General features: G+C 39.8%; 1 protein-coding gene across 1 annotated transcript; it reads right to left on the reverse strand.

Moving 5' to 3' along the window:
- Positions 1-699: 699 nt before the first annotated feature.
- Positions 700-4,697, reverse strand: LOC104906640 (uncharacterized). The gene is made up of 5 exons (XM_010695421.4): positions 4,339-4,697; positions 3,687-3,828; positions 2,579-2,805; positions 1,764-2,021; positions 700-1,166 (listed from the first exon to the last, which is right to left on the reverse strand). The coding sequence occupies exons 1-5, from the start codon at positions 4,612-4,614 to the stop codon at positions 849-851; spliced, it is 1,221 nt and encodes a 406-aa protein (XP_010693723.1). The 5' UTR covers positions 4,615-4,697; the 3' UTR covers positions 700-848.
- Between the last annotated feature and the right edge of the window lie 13,005 nt (positions 4,698-17,702).

Here is a 17,702-nt window from a genome sequence, read left to right on the forward strand (position 1 = left end):
CATTGATTCATGTGCTGTGGCGCCATATCGAAGCAAGAGCTCTATAGACAAGCAAATAATAATGGTTGTAATATTCTGAAACATGTATATTTAAGTACAGATAATGGCAATTGCAATGTAATTGAACTGCTTTGCGCATTTGCCAAAAGACCCAAAACATAGACCATTGCGCATTTGCCAAAAGACCCAAAACATAGACTACTACAAAAGGGTAAAGTTGTTGAAGTTAAAAGCCTTATAATTTTGTTTCAAATTAAAAAATGTTTTGAGTGTAAACATTGAAAAAGAACCTCAATTTCTAACACATAGCATTCGATGAAAGTAAATTTTATCGAGAAAAAATTATAAGTAAATAGGCTAATAGCATGTGGAAGTATTGTCCCAAAGGTGGACTCATGATTAGCGCAGAAGTGGACTGTGTCAGGATGTGTGAGTACAGTTGTAACAGCTTCCTTAAGCTCATCTCTTGGATAATCTCCTTTATCAAAGCAATCCATAATAAGATCATCAACTACTGTAAAATCTACATTACCACGATACTGGAACCAAAGGCAGACATCTTTGATCTTAAGCTTAGAAGCGGAACTAGAACTAGAACTAGAAGAAGAGTTCATCAACTCCAACCCTGTCTCTGTAGGCAAATAACTAATCTTACACCGAAATTCAGACTTATGTTTCTCATAGTCTAATTTGGCCACATTACCTGAGAATGCTTGAACGATAAAAACATAGAAAAGAAAATATCCTTATAAATACATCGCACTCGTTGCACAATCTCAAAAATGTCCTAATACATCCCACATCACAAACAACTGAAAAGCATACAATTTTCTAAATACCAAGGCATGTCAAAGTGAAGCATCTGGTATCAGCACAACGGATCCAGTCGTCTGACGATTCTCAAGTGCTGTATGAGCCTCAGCTGCCTGTGACAGCAGAAACTTGTGATTAACACGGACACGGAGAACACCTGAAGCAACGTTTGCAAATAACTCTCCAGCCGTTTCTAGAAGCTCATCACGTGTTATGGTGTAATGCATAAGGGTGGGTCTTGTTAAAAAGAGGGACTTTGCTGCTATTGCTGACAATGGAACAGGGTCTGGAGCACCTGATGACTGACCAAATAGAACCATATATCCCCGTAGTTTCAAGCAATCTAGTGATCCCTGAAAACATAAAATTGTCAGGTTAAGAGCATTTTCATGTGGATGTTTTTATCCCCGTGATTGAGCAAAACTAAAACAATGTCAAGCTTAACCATACCATCAGTACATCACCATGAAACCACTTTCTAGGAAGAATAAAAGAGCACTCATTAAATCATGTAGGAACATATGCTATAGATGTTCAAAACAGACTCAAAATGCAAATAGAACTCTAAAGTTGCCTCACTCTTTAGCAAGTTGTAATTGACCTAACAAAAAAAACTTGGAAAGCTAATATGATTAAGTTCTAGGAAACAAAACTACTACAGAAGGCTTGAAAATCAGAAGAAAGGCAGAAAACCACCCTTGATTTAAACTTGACAAACAATACAAACCAAATTATTATGGATACGAGTTCATTGTTATTGAATATGGTGAGACACAATATGATGCAGATAATACCCCAACTTGGGGGACGTGTTGGGGGATTGGGGGGGGGTATATAACTATAATTGGGAGTTCCTTATCTCAGGCAGAATGGTGAAGATAGATACATAAATTTGAGATTAGGGCACCAAAAATATAATATAATGAATGACATGAAGAGTAATTAGTTACCTGAAAAGTGTCTTTTCCAACAGAATCATATACAACTTCTACCCCTTTGCCCGCTGTTATCTCTTTAACACGAGACACAAAATCTTCTTCCTTGTAGATAATTACATGGTGGCAACCATCCTCTTTAGCTTGAATTGCTTTCTCTTTTGTTGAGACAGTTCCAATGACTGTAGCCCCAAGGGCATTTGCCCATTGGCATAACAGAGAACCTACTCCTCCAGCAGCGGCATGAACAAGAACAGTATGACCAGGTTCAACCTTGATTACATAAGTTGGAAGAGAAGACAATATTACAGATTATAATAATTTTCTTTCGAGTATTCTCAAATTTTAACTTACATAAATGCTGCAGATACCAAGAAAACCTCTAAATAAGAAAACTTGAGGGACTGCTTTCTCAAGAAATAATTGAATTAACTAAAAGAACTAAATTGACAAGAACAGTCCCAACTATGGGCGTTCCGCCAATTTCATTCCCAACTTTTCCAAAAGAAAATCTGGAGCAATATTGGCGGAATGCCTACAGTTAGGACAGTTCTTGTTAATTTTTTCAAAAGAAAATCTGGAGTATAGCCAACAAAAATTGATGTGCGCCAAGAACTGTGGTCAGCATACATGTTGAACAGCATGCTTAGATATATCAGCCTATGCAATTGTTTGGGAGCAAATGTTCATTTACAAGTAAGCAATAGAGAGAAGGGAAGACGATGACATCCAAGTCTGAGTTTAGATAAGATGTAGAATTCTTTTGCAATTCTTATGTCCCTTGTTAAGCTAAACCTACTAATGACAACATAGATGAGAGATCAGCGAACCTTGAAGCTCCGACGGACTAGATATTGGGCTGTCATTCCTTTGAGCATGATAGATGCGGCAGTGATAGGATCAACCGAAGGTGGAACAGGGACAACTCTGTCAGCGGGAAGGATCTGCTCCTCCGCATATGAACCCATTGGACTACCAGCATAAGCAACAAAATCTCCCACTTGTCTGCCAGTTAGTCCAGGACCTACAGCTACCACTTCTCCAACTGCTTCCATTCCTGGTATCTCCCCCGCCCCAGGAGGAAAAAGAAAATATTGAAACATAGGAGGCAATTCAAACACAAGGATGTTTCTCATAGACACATGTTACTGAAGTCTTATATTTCTAAATTGCTTATTAAAGAGCAAAAATCATTTAATACAATCCCTAATCACTGATATACTTGAATATTTACACGCACACTAACACATAATCGATAACAGAATTTCTAGCTAAAAAAACAATAGAAGTCGGAATTACTTGTCTCCCCACCAACCCACCCCACCCCCTCTCCCGAAAAAAGAACAACCCATATGGCCATATGTAAAAACATCAGTCGAGAAGCAACAGGAATGTTGAATGATCATATTTAAGACCGGGAATCTGCACAACCTATACATAATATACTACCTCTATTTTTTTAGATGCAACATTTGATTATTTTAATCCACCCACCAAAAAGGCAAATGTTGCATCTAAAAAGAAACACAGGAAGTATATATTGAGCCTTGAGGTGTGCTTGGTTGTTCATGTTGGGTAGTAATTAAGCATGATGTGAGACCTAAATGACTCTCTTCTTCATCATGCTTCTTCTTGAACATTCAAAAGGGACCTTGTTATAAACAAAAGTCTCAGATAGAAAGCCACTGTCAACATAGAAAATTGATGTTCGCATGTTTATTTACTTGCAACATTGAAGACCACAAAGATGCTGCTCTTATCAAGGCATACACCAGTTGACTGAAGAAGTGAAATATAAAATAGAACGATATAAACAACAAGACCAAGCCACTGAAATTGCACCAGTTTAGGGGAGTCCAAATGTACACGATCCTGAACACTAGTAGAAGGGTCTCACAGATTGAAATTACACATAAATTTATAAAGTCATAAGCGAACCTGGAGTGAAGGGCATCATTGGAGCCTTATACACTCCCTTGCGGAAGTAAACATCAATAAAATTAAGCCCAATTGCTTTGTTTCTCACACGAATCTCACCCTCCTTCGGTTCTCCTACTTCTACATCCTCCCATTTCAGTGCCTTTGATCATCATCATCAAGCTCACTCAATCAATTCCGGAATCAAGTATTCATAAATCAGGACAAGACAAATGCAATAAACTAAACTGTAGCGAAATAGAATTGAAATTCACAATCACCATTTCGAACCCAACAAAATGATTTCACAAATGCATATGAGAACATGATCATCCACAAAGGTAGAAAATTTCAGTGATCATCCTCTGACCCACATGAACAATCCCTCAAATGATCATAAGAACAAGTTCACATAACACTAATTTCCAGTAATCACCCACTATCCCGCATGATAACATGAACAATCCCTCAATCTCATATGAAAAAAATTACAGCCATAATAAAAATGCAAACTTTCAGAAAATAATTCACTGACCCGCATGCAGAAATGCGAAATTTCATCAGGCAAAACTCAAAAGTAGCATCATGGGTTGTTGTTGATGATAAGCTTAGTTGCGCATAATGACAAACAGGTAGAGTGCATAAACATAAGAATAAGAGAAGTGAAAACAACCTCTGGACCTCCAAGTTGATGAATCCTGATTGCTTTCACCATTGTTGTTGGTGTGAGTGGCGTTGTTGCGGGTGATTCTGAATATTTATGTACTCTCACTACAAATTTAGCTGAATTAGTAGCAGAAACTGATGGAGAAAATGAGAATTTGTTTGAAGAAAACACAAATTTGGAAAGGGTTACGGGTAATATGGATGTTGATAATGATGGGTTTGTTCCTGGTAATTGATGTAATAGATGATGATGATGTATTGATCCAACTGCAAATAACACCATTTATTGGTTGGATTTTATGTTAATGACACTTTTTACGGTTCTTAATGGACCACACTCATCACTCATCCTAGCTTTGCTTACTGAGCCACTCTTTGGCCTTGGCATTATTTTATTACTACTCCTTCCGTTTCATAATAGTGCTTATTACTTTTTTTTATATATAAAAAAATAAAACATAAATAGAGTAGTAAGATTTTAGGAAAAAAAATTATTAAATAAAAATATTTTTACTTTTGAAATTACTCTATTTTATTTTTCCTTTAAATAAAACTCAAAAAATGTAATAAATATTCCTTTTCGAATAGTGCAAACTGCAAAGTAATACTTCGAAGCACAAAGGAATGAATATTTTGAAAAGTTTGAGTAGAAATTGAGATAATTTAGTCCACACAAATTGATAAAAAAAAATGAAGTATGCACAATATTTTGGAACACCTAGAATGAAATGTGGGTATTGTATTATGAGACGGACGGAGTATTTGGCAAAACAAAAGTTGCTCCAGTTTGTGCTCCAATGGTTTTAGCTAAGCATTTATAGCTTACTAAATGAACAATAAATAAAGAAGTAGCTTTTATAATACACCTAGGTGTATAATATAAATTGCACTATTTGGTGAATAAGATTATTTGACATATAAATTGGTAGGTTAAGGTTCAATTAAAAATTCAAAAGATTATTTTAAATTTTGATTTAAAAAAAACAATCAATGAGTAATGAAGTGATAGATAAATATCAATCTATCATACTTGAGGTTGTGTATTCAGAACTTCACATTGACAGTGATGACCATGACATGGATAAAATGTTAACCAAATGTTATGTTACTAATGACATGAGGTCATGTCAATGCTCGAGAACGGGGGTGGCACGTGGCATGTAATACTCCGTATTTTTAATACTAATTTCGTACTAATTAAGAAAATATAAAAGAATTAATAAAAAGGTATTTTAATTTATTTACAAGTTAATAGGAATAAATTATTAGTAATATGAAATTGTTAGGAATTTCCGGAATTTTAAAAGAGTAACCTAATCGACCTAGGGTTACTACCTTTTGGAAGGGAGTATAAAAAGAAAAGGAGAGGGAATTTCAGAAAACCCTAAACCCTTCTTTCTCCCTCTCCTCAGCCGACATTTTCTTTCTTCTCTCTCTCCTCAGCCGACTTCCTTTGCCTTCTCTCTGTCTCTCGAATTTTTCAGCCTCTCTCCCTCAGATTTTCTTTCTTCCTCTCTCGGATTCCCTCTCAGTCGGTGTTTGAGGGTCGCGCGGGCGTGGTCTCGAGTGGTGCGAACTCGCGCTGCGAGCGACGAGGGTGTGCCGAGGTTGCGAGCGACGAGGGTGTGCCGAGGTTGTGGTTCGAGGTTTTGGTACGAAAGGCGTGCGGGTGTGCCGAGGTTGTTGTTCGAGAGTTTGGTGCGAAGAGTTGTGCGGTGTTCGAGGGTTGTGCGAAAAGTGGGTCGAAGGTTTTGTTGCGAGCAGTGGTGTTGGCTCGTGTGTGTGGTTCGAGTATTGCGACGAAGGTCGCGGTGTTCGAGGGAGTCGTGCGTGTGTTGTTGTGCGTAGGTCGAGAGCGAGCGAAGGGTGCGTCGCTGCTGTGCGCGCCAGCGAACCGAAGAAGGCTCGAGTGGGGCTGTGTGGCGAGCGAAGGCCACCGGAGTTCCGTCGCCGGAATTTTGTGCCGGCGAAAGTCAGTGGTATAATTTTGTACTTAACTTAGTATGTCAGTTTATTAATTATTCTTATATTTACTGTTTTCGTAGTTAAGAAAGGTTTGTAAATTATAATTAATAATTAGAGTGTTTAGTAATTTATTAGATTGTTAACTAGTTAAGTTATTGTTCTGTTTTAAGTATAAATTCTGGTTAGGTTTGTAATTGGAATAAGTTGGAAGTAGGAAAATTGTGTCTTATTATTAGTTACAGTTATTATTGTTTCATGAGTAATCTGTTTCATGAAATCTGACTTTGGACATGGAACTTACCTTTGGACATGGAACTTACCTTTTGGACATGGAATTACTTGGACATATGACTTACTTTGGACATATGACTTACCTTGGACATATGACTTGACTTTTGGACATAAGACAGGCTGGACTTATGACATTTTGGATTGGTAAAATAGTGGACTAATGTTACTAATAACTTAGTTACTCACTAATTCTGACTTCTAAAAGACGTTAAATTCACTAGATTAGAATTATAACGAAAGTTCTGGAATAAGGTTTTAACTATTGCGTAATTCGAATCGTAGATCGTTATGGTCTTAGTACGTAGTAGTTGTTAGTGTTATCAAGGACGTAACACTAAAGCTTTGTTTTAACGATTTAGGTCCCAATTTCATAAGCGGCTCGTTCTATTAAGTCAGCGAAAATTCTCCGTACAAGGTACGTACGCGTACCAGTTTACTTTCAAAGCTTAGTATCATGTTTAGGTTGCAGTTCATGTTATTGGAACCTAGTACCATGATAGGGAACATTTGATTGTGATTGTTTGGTTAGACGTTTATAACGTGAAATCAATATGATGCATTGAAATATGTTGCATTGAAATGCGAAGTTCTATCGTAGTGTAACATCAGCATTATTAATCTGATCTATAGAGTAACAAGAGTGTTACTAGGGATAAGATTGAGTTTGGTAATTAAGAGAGTATGTAAATGACTCCTTAAAGTTATAAAAGAATGATTGGTAATAAAAGAAGATTATGGCGATACTTGTAGTTGGACTCCCTACAAGTATAGAACAATGGGGGGAGTGTAGGACTTGTCCTACACTCCTACGCAGGCCTACTGTGACGACAGTAGTGTCCTTATATTTTGATAACTCAAGTAGGCGGAAGGTTCCGTTCGATCTTGGGGGTATGCATACTAAGGTGATGGGTGTGAGACGGAACAAAACCGTATTTGCATTTCATCTAATAGACCAAGTTGTCTATTAAGGATTCAGTAGCCCGTATGATTCTAGTAAGATGACGGTGCCCGTTCGATGCCAAATAATGAAAGATTAAAGGATGTGAGATAACGTAGGTTCATATAACAGTTGTAATGTATGCATCATTTATGTTCATATAGTTTCAATACGTACTCAGCATAGCTGACCCTGTGTTATTATGTGTTTGTTGTCCTGTGATGAACTATTGATACTTCAATGGGGAGCAGACTAGGTGAGCTGGTGCTGCTGCATGACATCAAGCATATGGGGGCTAGACTGTAGTTTGAAGTTAACTTTTGGTTTGATCATTAATGAATTTTATAGAACATTGTTACATGGTTTGAGTTTGAATAAAGAGGGGTCATCTATGATTCCCGAGTTGTAATTACATTTTCTATTCCGCTGCAATTTGGTTTTGAGACAATGAATTTGAGTTACCGTATTTCTAATTATGCCTTGCGTTCCATCGCGGCGGTAACACTCCCAAAGTCGATGCGACGTAGCATTAGACGTGTATGGATTTTGGGGGTGTTACAAAACTGGATTCAGAGCCAGAAGCTCCTATTTTCAAAGACGTTTTCGAAACGATTTCAAAACGGGTAGTATGGGCTAGGAGCATATAGATCATGTCATTGCATTAAGTCATAGGCATGTTATCATTGTACTTTGTTTGTATCTCGAACTTGTATGTGCTCTCTGTGTAATTGAAATGGTGAAAGATTCTTGAAATCTTCAAATGTGACTAGATTAAGAGAGTGTACAAAGATAGGTCTAAATTGATTAGACTCAAAACTTATTTAAGTATAAAAACTATTTTATTGATCGAATGAGCTTGATTTCACTTGTGGATTTCAAAGTTAAAATGAGCATTTACCTCTTTACAAAAACTTAGACTATTCTATTTTGTTTTTACTTTCACAGATGGTTCACGACATAGGCTGTAGGGACTTTTTGATGAAACAAGTAGGGGAAGACTGGGATATGTGGTTCTTTAAAATGAAGTCTGCTATGGATTACAGAATTATGCAAGGGGAACAGTGGTTACGATCTGAGGGCTCTAGGATACACTTCATGCTTCGTTATGTTCCAGATATAGAGCCATATAGATTTGTTCATCGTAGGTATGGGGATATGTGGACCCAGAAGGGTATTTCAATAGGAATAAGCATACCTACGGATACCAGAACCTCCTTCCGAAAAGCACTTCCTCACTGACCTTAAATACTGCGAGAATGAGTGGAGGGTTCGTGAGACCAGGGGTCAAAACCCTTCTACTTCATCTGAAGGGAAAGTTCGAGCAATAGGGCCTAGATGGGAATCCTGAGAACCCAGGGGTCATACCTGAACCGCCATCAGCACCTGTGGCAAAGAGGCCAAGATACCAGCCATTTGAGGATGAGTTATTGGCCGATGACTTTCAGAATCTTAGGACAGTCACTTACGTCTCTGATGATGAAAGGAACAATAGGACCTTCATTATAGTGTTGGGTGGGGTCCAGGTTGTACCAGGGTTACATGGGGAGGATGATGATGATGAGCCACCTCCACTAGAGGATATACCAGTTGAGGGAGAGGACCCTGCTGAGAATGAAGACCCTGTTGAGGATGAGAATCCTGTTCAGGGAGAGGATCCCATTGAGGAGGAGGATCCCATTGAGGAGGAGGATCCCATTGAGGAGGAGGATCCCATTGAGGAGGAGGATCCCATTGAGGAAGAAGACCCCGAGGAAGACCAGGACCCATACTAGAGGATATATTCTTTGAGGACGGCGAGCCTGAGGCAGATGAGATTGACCTTGATGGAGGGATGGAGGATTCTGGATCAGAGGATGAAGCTCACCGTCTTGGCCCATAGTTCTTTTGAACATATATGTAGGATTAGGATTTTTGTTTTATTTTGATCGTTTTTGTTCATTTGTTATGTTAGGGATAATAAGGCTTGCATGCCGATTAGGGAGTAACATTATTTGATTTATATATATATATATATAGTATTTCTTTACAAATATTACATTCCCATTTTCAATAATAGTGCATAGTATTACTTTTATTGTTAATTATGGCATCTTATTTTGGATGATTGTAATGCAAGTCAGTACAGACTTAAAGGTGTTCGCAATATATTTATATGTTAAATGTGTATTCGTTGAATAAGTTAAAACAAAAAATTATGTGTAAGTCACTGAAATAGCTACTATGTTAATTTCAGCGCAGAATGGTTCGATCGGGAGGCGCCCCTGACACCTCTCTTAACATCGAGCAATCGATACGTGACCTAGTACAGATTACAGCCAACTTAGCCCAAGGTCACAGCCGGGATGGGAACCTATCTGAAAAAGTGGCCCGTAGGAACCCACCTATACTAAATGGAAAAGGGGGACCTGAAGAGTTGGAAAACTGGGTTGGGGAATTTGATAAGCTTTTCTTCACCCTAACCTGTCCTGACGAGAAAACAGTGCCCTTAGCTAGTTACTATCTGCAGGGGGATGCCCATTTCTGGTGGACCCAGGCTAAGGACAACCTTCTCAGCCAACCGGGTTTCGGGTGGGAAACTTTTAAAAAGGCCCTAAGAGACAAGTACTACCCTCCGTATCTTAAGAAACAAAAAGCCCAAGAGTTCATGATGCTGGAACAAGGGACCATGTCGGTAGAGGAATATTACCGAAAATTTATTGAACTGATGAGGTTTGCCCCAGAGATTGCCCCTACTGAGGAGGCTAAAGCCTCACGTTTTGAATTGGGACTTACCCTTGACCTGCAGGGTAGACTGGGGGGAGATACATTCACCTCTCTGGACCATGTGTTTGGCAAAGCTGCCCACCTTTATGCTATCAGGAAAAGGGAGGAAGGGGGTAAGCTGGGCGAGAAACGTAAGGATAACCCAAACCCTGAGGGTCAAAAGTTTGAGAAAAAGCACAACGGGAACCAGAATAATCAAAACCCTCAGAGAAATTTTGGTAAGGGACCCAACAATAACCCTAATCCCAACAACAACAACAACAACAACCGCAACAATAACACCAATAACCGCAGACCTGAGCGTGTATATCGGTGTAGAAAGTGCCCGAACAACCATCCTGGTAAGGATTGTGAGGGTAACAAGGTTGAATGCCGGGAATGTGGGAAGATGGGGCATAGAGCCTATGAATGCTATTCGAAAAACAAGCTAAACCCCAATGGCCAAAGGAAGGGGAACTATGGGGACAAGCCCCGAAACGGAAATGGTAACGGGAATGGTAACGGGGGAGGTAATTACAATGGGAATTCTAACTATTCCAAGCCCGCTACCAATACCAGCAACCAAGTCTCTAATGCTAACAATGCAACTAGTTCCCAAGATAAGGGCAAAGGGAAGCTGTACATGATGACGGCTAGTGAAGAAGAGGCTCGTAGAGACGTTGTCACGGGTACATTTTCTATCAACTCCACTCCTGTTAAAGTTTTATTTGATTCTGGAGCATCCTTGTCATTTATTGCCCATGCAACTGTTAGAAATTTAACATTGGTCGAGTCTGAGTCGATTTCTATGCCTATAGTCATTCCATCTGGGGAGACTGTTAATTGTTCTAAAAGATTCCTAAAAGTGCCATTAAAGATAGGTGAGGGATACTTTCCCTCTGATCTGATAGAGTTTAACTTATCAAACCTAGATATCATTCTGGGGATGGATTGGCTTGGGAAGTACAGGGCTAAGATAGATTGCGATGCGCAAAAAGTGGAACTAAAGGACCCTTCGGGGAAAAGAGTGTCATATAGGAGGATACCTCGAGAACCAGGAATTAAAGTTATCAATGCGTTACAACTTAAGAACTACGTAGACAAGGGTTGGCCCCTATTTATGTGTTCAGTGAGAAGAGTGGAGGATGATCCGTTAAGGCCTGAAGATGTGCCCATAGTCCAGAATTCCAGGATGTCTTTCCTGAGGAAATACCTGGTATGCCTCCAAGGAGAGATGTAGAGTTCACCGTTGACCTAGTACCTGGGACTGGACCCATTTCGAAAGCCCCGTATCGGATGGCTCCGGCAGAAATGAATGAGTTAAAGAACCAGTTAGAGGAACTTCTAGAAAAAGGGTATATTAGACCTAGCATGTCGCCATGGGGAGCACCCGTCCTATTTGTGAAAAAGAAGGATGGTAGCTTGAGGTTATGTATAGACTACCGGGAGTTGAACAATGTCACTGTGAAAAACAAGTATCCATTACCTAGGATTGATGATTTGTTCGACCAACTTCAGGGTGCGGGGATGTTCTCCAAAATTGACTTAAGGTCTGGTTACCATCAGTTGAGGATTGTTGATCATGATATACCTAAGACTGCCTTTCGAACCAGATATGGCCACTATGAGTTTACGGTTATGCCTTTTGGGTTAACAAATGCACCTGCAGTTTTCATGGACCTTATGAATAGAATTTTCCGACCCTACCTAGACAAATTCGTCGTAGTATTCATAGACGATATCCTGATCTATTCTAAGAACAAGGAGGAACATGAGATCATTTGAGGGTCATTTTGCAGACACTTAGGGACAACCAACTATATGCAAAGTTTTCGAAATGTGAATTTTGGTTGGAAAGAGTGTCATTTTTGGGTCATTTTATCTCTAAGGAGGGTGTATCAGTCGATCCTGCGAAAATCAAAGCCGTGAGTGAATGGCCTACTCCAAAGAATGTCACGGATATACGAAGTTTCTTGGGTTTAGCCGGTTACTATAGGAGATTTGTGAAAGACTTCTCCAAAATAGCAAAACCTATGACAAACCTGATGAAGAAGGATTGTAGGTTTACCTGGAATGAGGACAGTGAGAAGGCCTTCCAAACACTCAAAGAGAGTTAACCTCAGCCCCTGTCCTAACCTTGCCTAATGGGAACGAAGGATATGATGTGTATAGTGATGCATCCAAAAATGGGTTGGGTTGTGTTCTGATGCAAAACGGGAAAGTTATAGCTTATGCGTCCCGACAGTTGAAGCCATATGAAGTCAATTACCCAACACATGACCTAGAATTGGCCGCCATAGTATTTGCACTCAAAATCTGGAGACACTACCTCTATGGAGTAACCTGCCGTATCTTCACCGATCACAAAAGCCTTAAATATATCTTCACCCAGAAAGACCTCAACATGAGGCAGCGCAGATGGTTAGAGCTCATCAAGGACTATGACTTAGACATCCAATACCATGAGGGTAAAGCCAACGTTGTTGCTGATGCGTTAAGTCGCAAGTCTAGCCATAGCCTGAATACATTAGTCGTTGCCGACAAACTTTGTGAGGAATTCTCTAGACTTCAGATAGAAGTTGTTCATGAAGGGGAGGTAGAAAGTTGCTGAGTGCCCTAACCATCGAACCAACTTCCTAGAAGAGATAAGGGCGAGTCAACCTGGGGATGTGAAACTTGAGCGAGTCAAGGCAAAGCTTAAGGAGGGCAAAGCAGAGGGGTTTGCGATCCATGAGGATGGAGCATACGATATAAGGGTAGGTGGTGCGTGCCACAAAAGTGTGAAGAGCTGAAACAAAAGATAATGAGCGAGGGTCATAACACGACGTATTCTGTCCACCCAGGGGGAGATAAGTTGTATAAGGACCTCAAGAAGATGTTTTGGTGGCCTGGTATGAAGAGAGCAGTAGCTGAGTTTGTTTCCAAATGCTTAACATGCCAGAAAGTCAAAAGTGAACACAAGAGACCTCAGGGAAAGATTCAACCCTTAGACATTCCGACGTGGAAATGGGACTCGATATCCATGGACTTCGTTGTCGCCTTACCTAGGAGTCGGGGAGGCAATAATACCATTTGGGTGATAGTGGATAGACTAACCAAGACAGCAAGGTTCATACCTATGAAAGATACGTGGAGTATGGAAGCCTTAGCCAAGGCTTATGTGAAAAATGTCATTCGATTGCATGGAGTACCCACAAGTATAGTATCAGATCGAGACTCTCGATTCCTGTCGAATTTCTGGAAAAAGGTCCAGGAAGCATTTGGTAGTGAGCTATTAATGAGTACAGCCTTTCACCCAGCTACCGATGGTCAAACAGAACGAACTATTCAGACCTTAGAGGACATGTTGCGAGCATGTGCTTTAGAATACCAAGGGTCATGGGAAGACCATTTGGACCTCATAGAATTCTCATACAACAACAGCTACCATGCTAGTATTAAGATGGCACCATTTGAAGCGTTGTACGGGAGAAAGTGTCGTAGCCCTTTGTGTTGGAACGACATCAGTGAGACAGTAGTGTTAGGACCTGATATGATTCAAGAGACGATGGATCAAGTGCGAGTCATTCAAGAAAAGATTAAGACTGCACAGGACAGGCAAAAATCCTATGCGGACCAGAAGCGAAGGGACGAAAATTTCGAAGTTGGGGAAAAAGTGTTGCTTAAGGTGTCCCCAATGAAAGGAGTGATGCGATTCGGGAAAAAGGGGAAGCTAAGCCCTAAGTTCATAGGACCCTATGAGATACTGGCGAGGGTAGGGAAAGTTGCTTATCGCTTGGATTTACCCAACGACCTAGAAAGGGTCCATAACGTGTTTCACGTATCCCAACTCCGGAGGTACGTACCTGATGCGTCACATGTCCTTGAACCTGAAAACGTAGAGATAGACGAAACTTTGTCCTATGAGGAGAAACCTGTCCAGATCCTAGACCGCAAAGTGCGAAGTACGAGGAATAAGGACGTCAGAATTGTCAAGGTGTTGTGGAGAAATCAAACTACCGAGGAAGCCACATGGGAAGCCGAAGATGCAATGCGTCTGAAGTACCCTGAGCTTTTCCAAGAGGTACGTGAGTTACGGGGACGTAACTTTTCTTTTAAGGGGGGAAGAATGCGATAGAATTTCGCGCTTTCACCCTAAAGTATGTTAATTATGTTGATTATGTTAGTTATATGCTAGTTATGTGTGAAAATTGCTTATCTATTGTGTGAACGTTAGAAAACGCTTGTGAAATTTGGGACTTAGAAGTGCAAAAGATCGTCGTTAAGACGGGCTACCTCAAAGTTTCGGGACGAAACTTCTTTTAAGGGGGGAAGCCTGTAATACTCCGTATTTTTAATACTAATTTCGTACTAATTAAGAAAATATAAAAAGATATAATAAAAAGGTATTTTAATTTATTACAAATTAATAGGAATAAATTATTAGTAATATGAAATTGTTAGGAATTTCCGGAATTTTAAAAGAGTAACCTAATCGACCTAGGGTTACTACCTTTTGGAAGGGAGTATAAAAAGAAAAGGAGAGGGATTTCAGAAAACCCTAAACCCTTCTTTCTCCCTCTCCTCAGCCGACATTTTCTTTCTTCTCTCTCTCCTCAGCCGACTTCCTTTGCCTTCTCTCTGTCTCTCGAATTTTTCAGCCTCTTCCCTCAGATTTCTTTCTTCCTCTCTCGGATTCCCTCTCAGTCGGTGTTTGAGGGTCGCGCGGCGTCGCTGGTCTCGAGTGGTGCGAACTCGCGCTGCGAGCGACGAGGGTGTGCCGAGGTTGCGAGCGACGGGGTGTGCGAGGTTGTGGTTCGAGGTTTTGGTACGAAAAGGCGTGCGGTGTGCCGAGGTTGTTGTTCGAGAGTTTGGTGCGAAGATGTTGTGCGGTGTTCGAGGGTTGTGCGAAAAGTGGTCGAAGGTTTTGTTGCGAGCAGGGTGTTGGCTCGTGGGTGGTTCGAGTATTTGCGACGAAGGTCGCGGTGTTCGAGGGAGTCGTGCGTGTGTGTTGATGCGTAGGTCGAGAGCGAGCGAAGGTGCGTCGCTGCTGTGCGCGCCAGCGAACCGAAGAAGGCTCGAGTGGGGCTGTGTGGCGACGAAGGCCACCGGGTTCCGTCGCCGGAATTTGTGCCGGCGAAAGTCAGTGGTATAATTTTGTACTTAACTTAGTATGTCAGTTTATTAATTATTCTTATATTCACTGTTTTCATAGTTAAGAAAGGTTTGTAAATTATAATTAATAATTAGAGTGTTTAGTAATTTATTAGATTGTTAACTAGTTAAGTTATTGTTCTGTTTTAAGTATAAATTCTGGTTAGGTTTGTAATTGGAATAATGGAAGTAGGAAAATTGTGTCTTATTATTAGTTACAGTATTATGTTTCATGAGTAATCTGTTTCATGAAATCTGACTTTGGACATGGAACTTACCTTTGGACATGGACTTACCTTTTGGACATGGAACTTACTCTTGGACATATGACTTACTTTGGACATATGACTTACTTGGACATATGACTTGACTTTTGGACATAAGACAGGCTGGACTTATGACATTTTGGATGTGTAAAACAGTGGACTAATGTTACTAATTAACTTAGTTACTCACTAACTCTGACTTCTAAAAGACGTTAAATTCACTAGATTAGAATTATAACGAAAGTTCTGGAATAAGGTTTTAACTATTGCGTAATTCGAATCGATAGGTCGTTATGGTCTTAGTACGTAGTAGTTGTTAGTGTTATCAAGGACGTAACACTAAAGCTTTGTTTTAACGATTTAGGTCCCAATTTCATAAGCGGCTCGTTCTATTAAGTCAGCGAAAATTCTCCGTTACAAGGTACGTACGCGTACCAGTTTACTTTCAAAGCTTAGTATCATGTTTAGGTTGCAGTTCATGTTATTGGAACCTAGTACCATGATAGGAACATTTGATTGTGATTGTTTGGTTCGACGTTTATAACGTGAAATCAATATGATGCATTGAAATATGTGCATTGAAATGCGAAGTTCTATCGTAGTGTAACATCAGCATTATTAATCTGATCTATAGAGTAACAAGAGTGTTACTAGGGATAAGATTGAGTTGGTAATTAAGAGAGTATGTAAATGACTCCTTAAAGTTATAAAAGAATGATTGGTAATAAAAGAAGATTATGGCATACTTGTAGTTGGACTCCCTACAAGTATGAACAATGGGGGAGTGTAGGACTTGTCCTACACTCCTACGCAGGCCTACTGTGACGACAGTAGTGTCCTTATTTTGATAACTCAAGTAGGCGGAAGGTTCCGTTCGATCTTGGGGGTATGCATACTAAGGTGGGTGTGAGACGGAACAAAACCGTATTTGCATTTCATCTAATAGACCAAGTTGTCTATTAAGGATTCAGTAGCCCGTATGATTCTAGTAAGATGACGGTGCCCGTTCGATGCCAAATAATGAAAGATTAAAGGATGTGAGATAACGTAGGTTCATATAACAGTTGTAATGTATGCATCATTTATGTTCATATAGTTTCAATACGTACTCAGCATAGCTGACCCTGTGTGTTATTATGTGTTTGTTGTCCTGTGATGAACTATTGATACTTCAATGGGGAGCAGACTAGGTGAGCTGGTGCTGCTGCATGACATCAAGCATATGGGGGCTAGACTGTAGTTGAAGTTAACTTTTGGTTTGATCCATTAATAAATTTTATAGAACATTGTTACATGGTTTGAGTTTGAGTAAAGGGGTCATCTATGATTCCCGAGTTGTAATTACATTTCTATTCCGCTGCAGTTTGGTTTTGAGTCAATGAATTTGAGTTACTGTATTTCTAATTATGCCTTGCGTTCCATCGCGGCGGTAACACTCCCAAAGTCGATGCGACGTAGCATTAGACGTGTATGGATTTTGGGGGTGTTACATGGCATGTGTCACGCAACATGCTACAATTCTTGCCCATATATTTAGAAAATTTTTTTATATGCATATAAGCCATGAAGGCAGTCCAACACATTTAATATTATACATATTGATTATAATTTATTTATGACAAACTCCTCGTGAACCCTGAACTACCTAAAGGATACCATACTCTCGCCAATCCTCACTTGTAAAGGGGGTTGCTAAATGCAACTTTCATTTACCATGTACAGCCCATCTAAATTCCAAAATTACCCTTATTCACTCACAACTCATTTCTCCCTCTTCCTCTCCTCTCTCATCACCCTCTTCCTCTTCGAAGATTTCTGGTTCACGAAATTTCACAAATTCGTCCACCATTATACCCCAAATTTTTCCAAGCTCTTCAATCTTTTCGAAAATGTTGGAAAATTGATAAATTACTAGATCTTATACACATTTCGGGTTTCAACATCAGCGAATAAGTTTTTGAATTTCGTCCAACTTTCTTTCAGAATTTCGAAGGGAATATCGGTATTTCGTGCAAGGTCCACGAAACGGATCCAATT

This window comes from Beta vulgaris, chromosome 3, assembly GCF_026745355.1.
Source record: "Beta vulgaris subsp. vulgaris cultivar EL10 chromosome 3, EL10.2, whole genome shotgun sequence".
NCBI lineage: Eukaryota > Viridiplantae > Streptophyta > Magnoliopsida > Caryophyllales > Amaranthaceae > Beta > Beta vulgaris.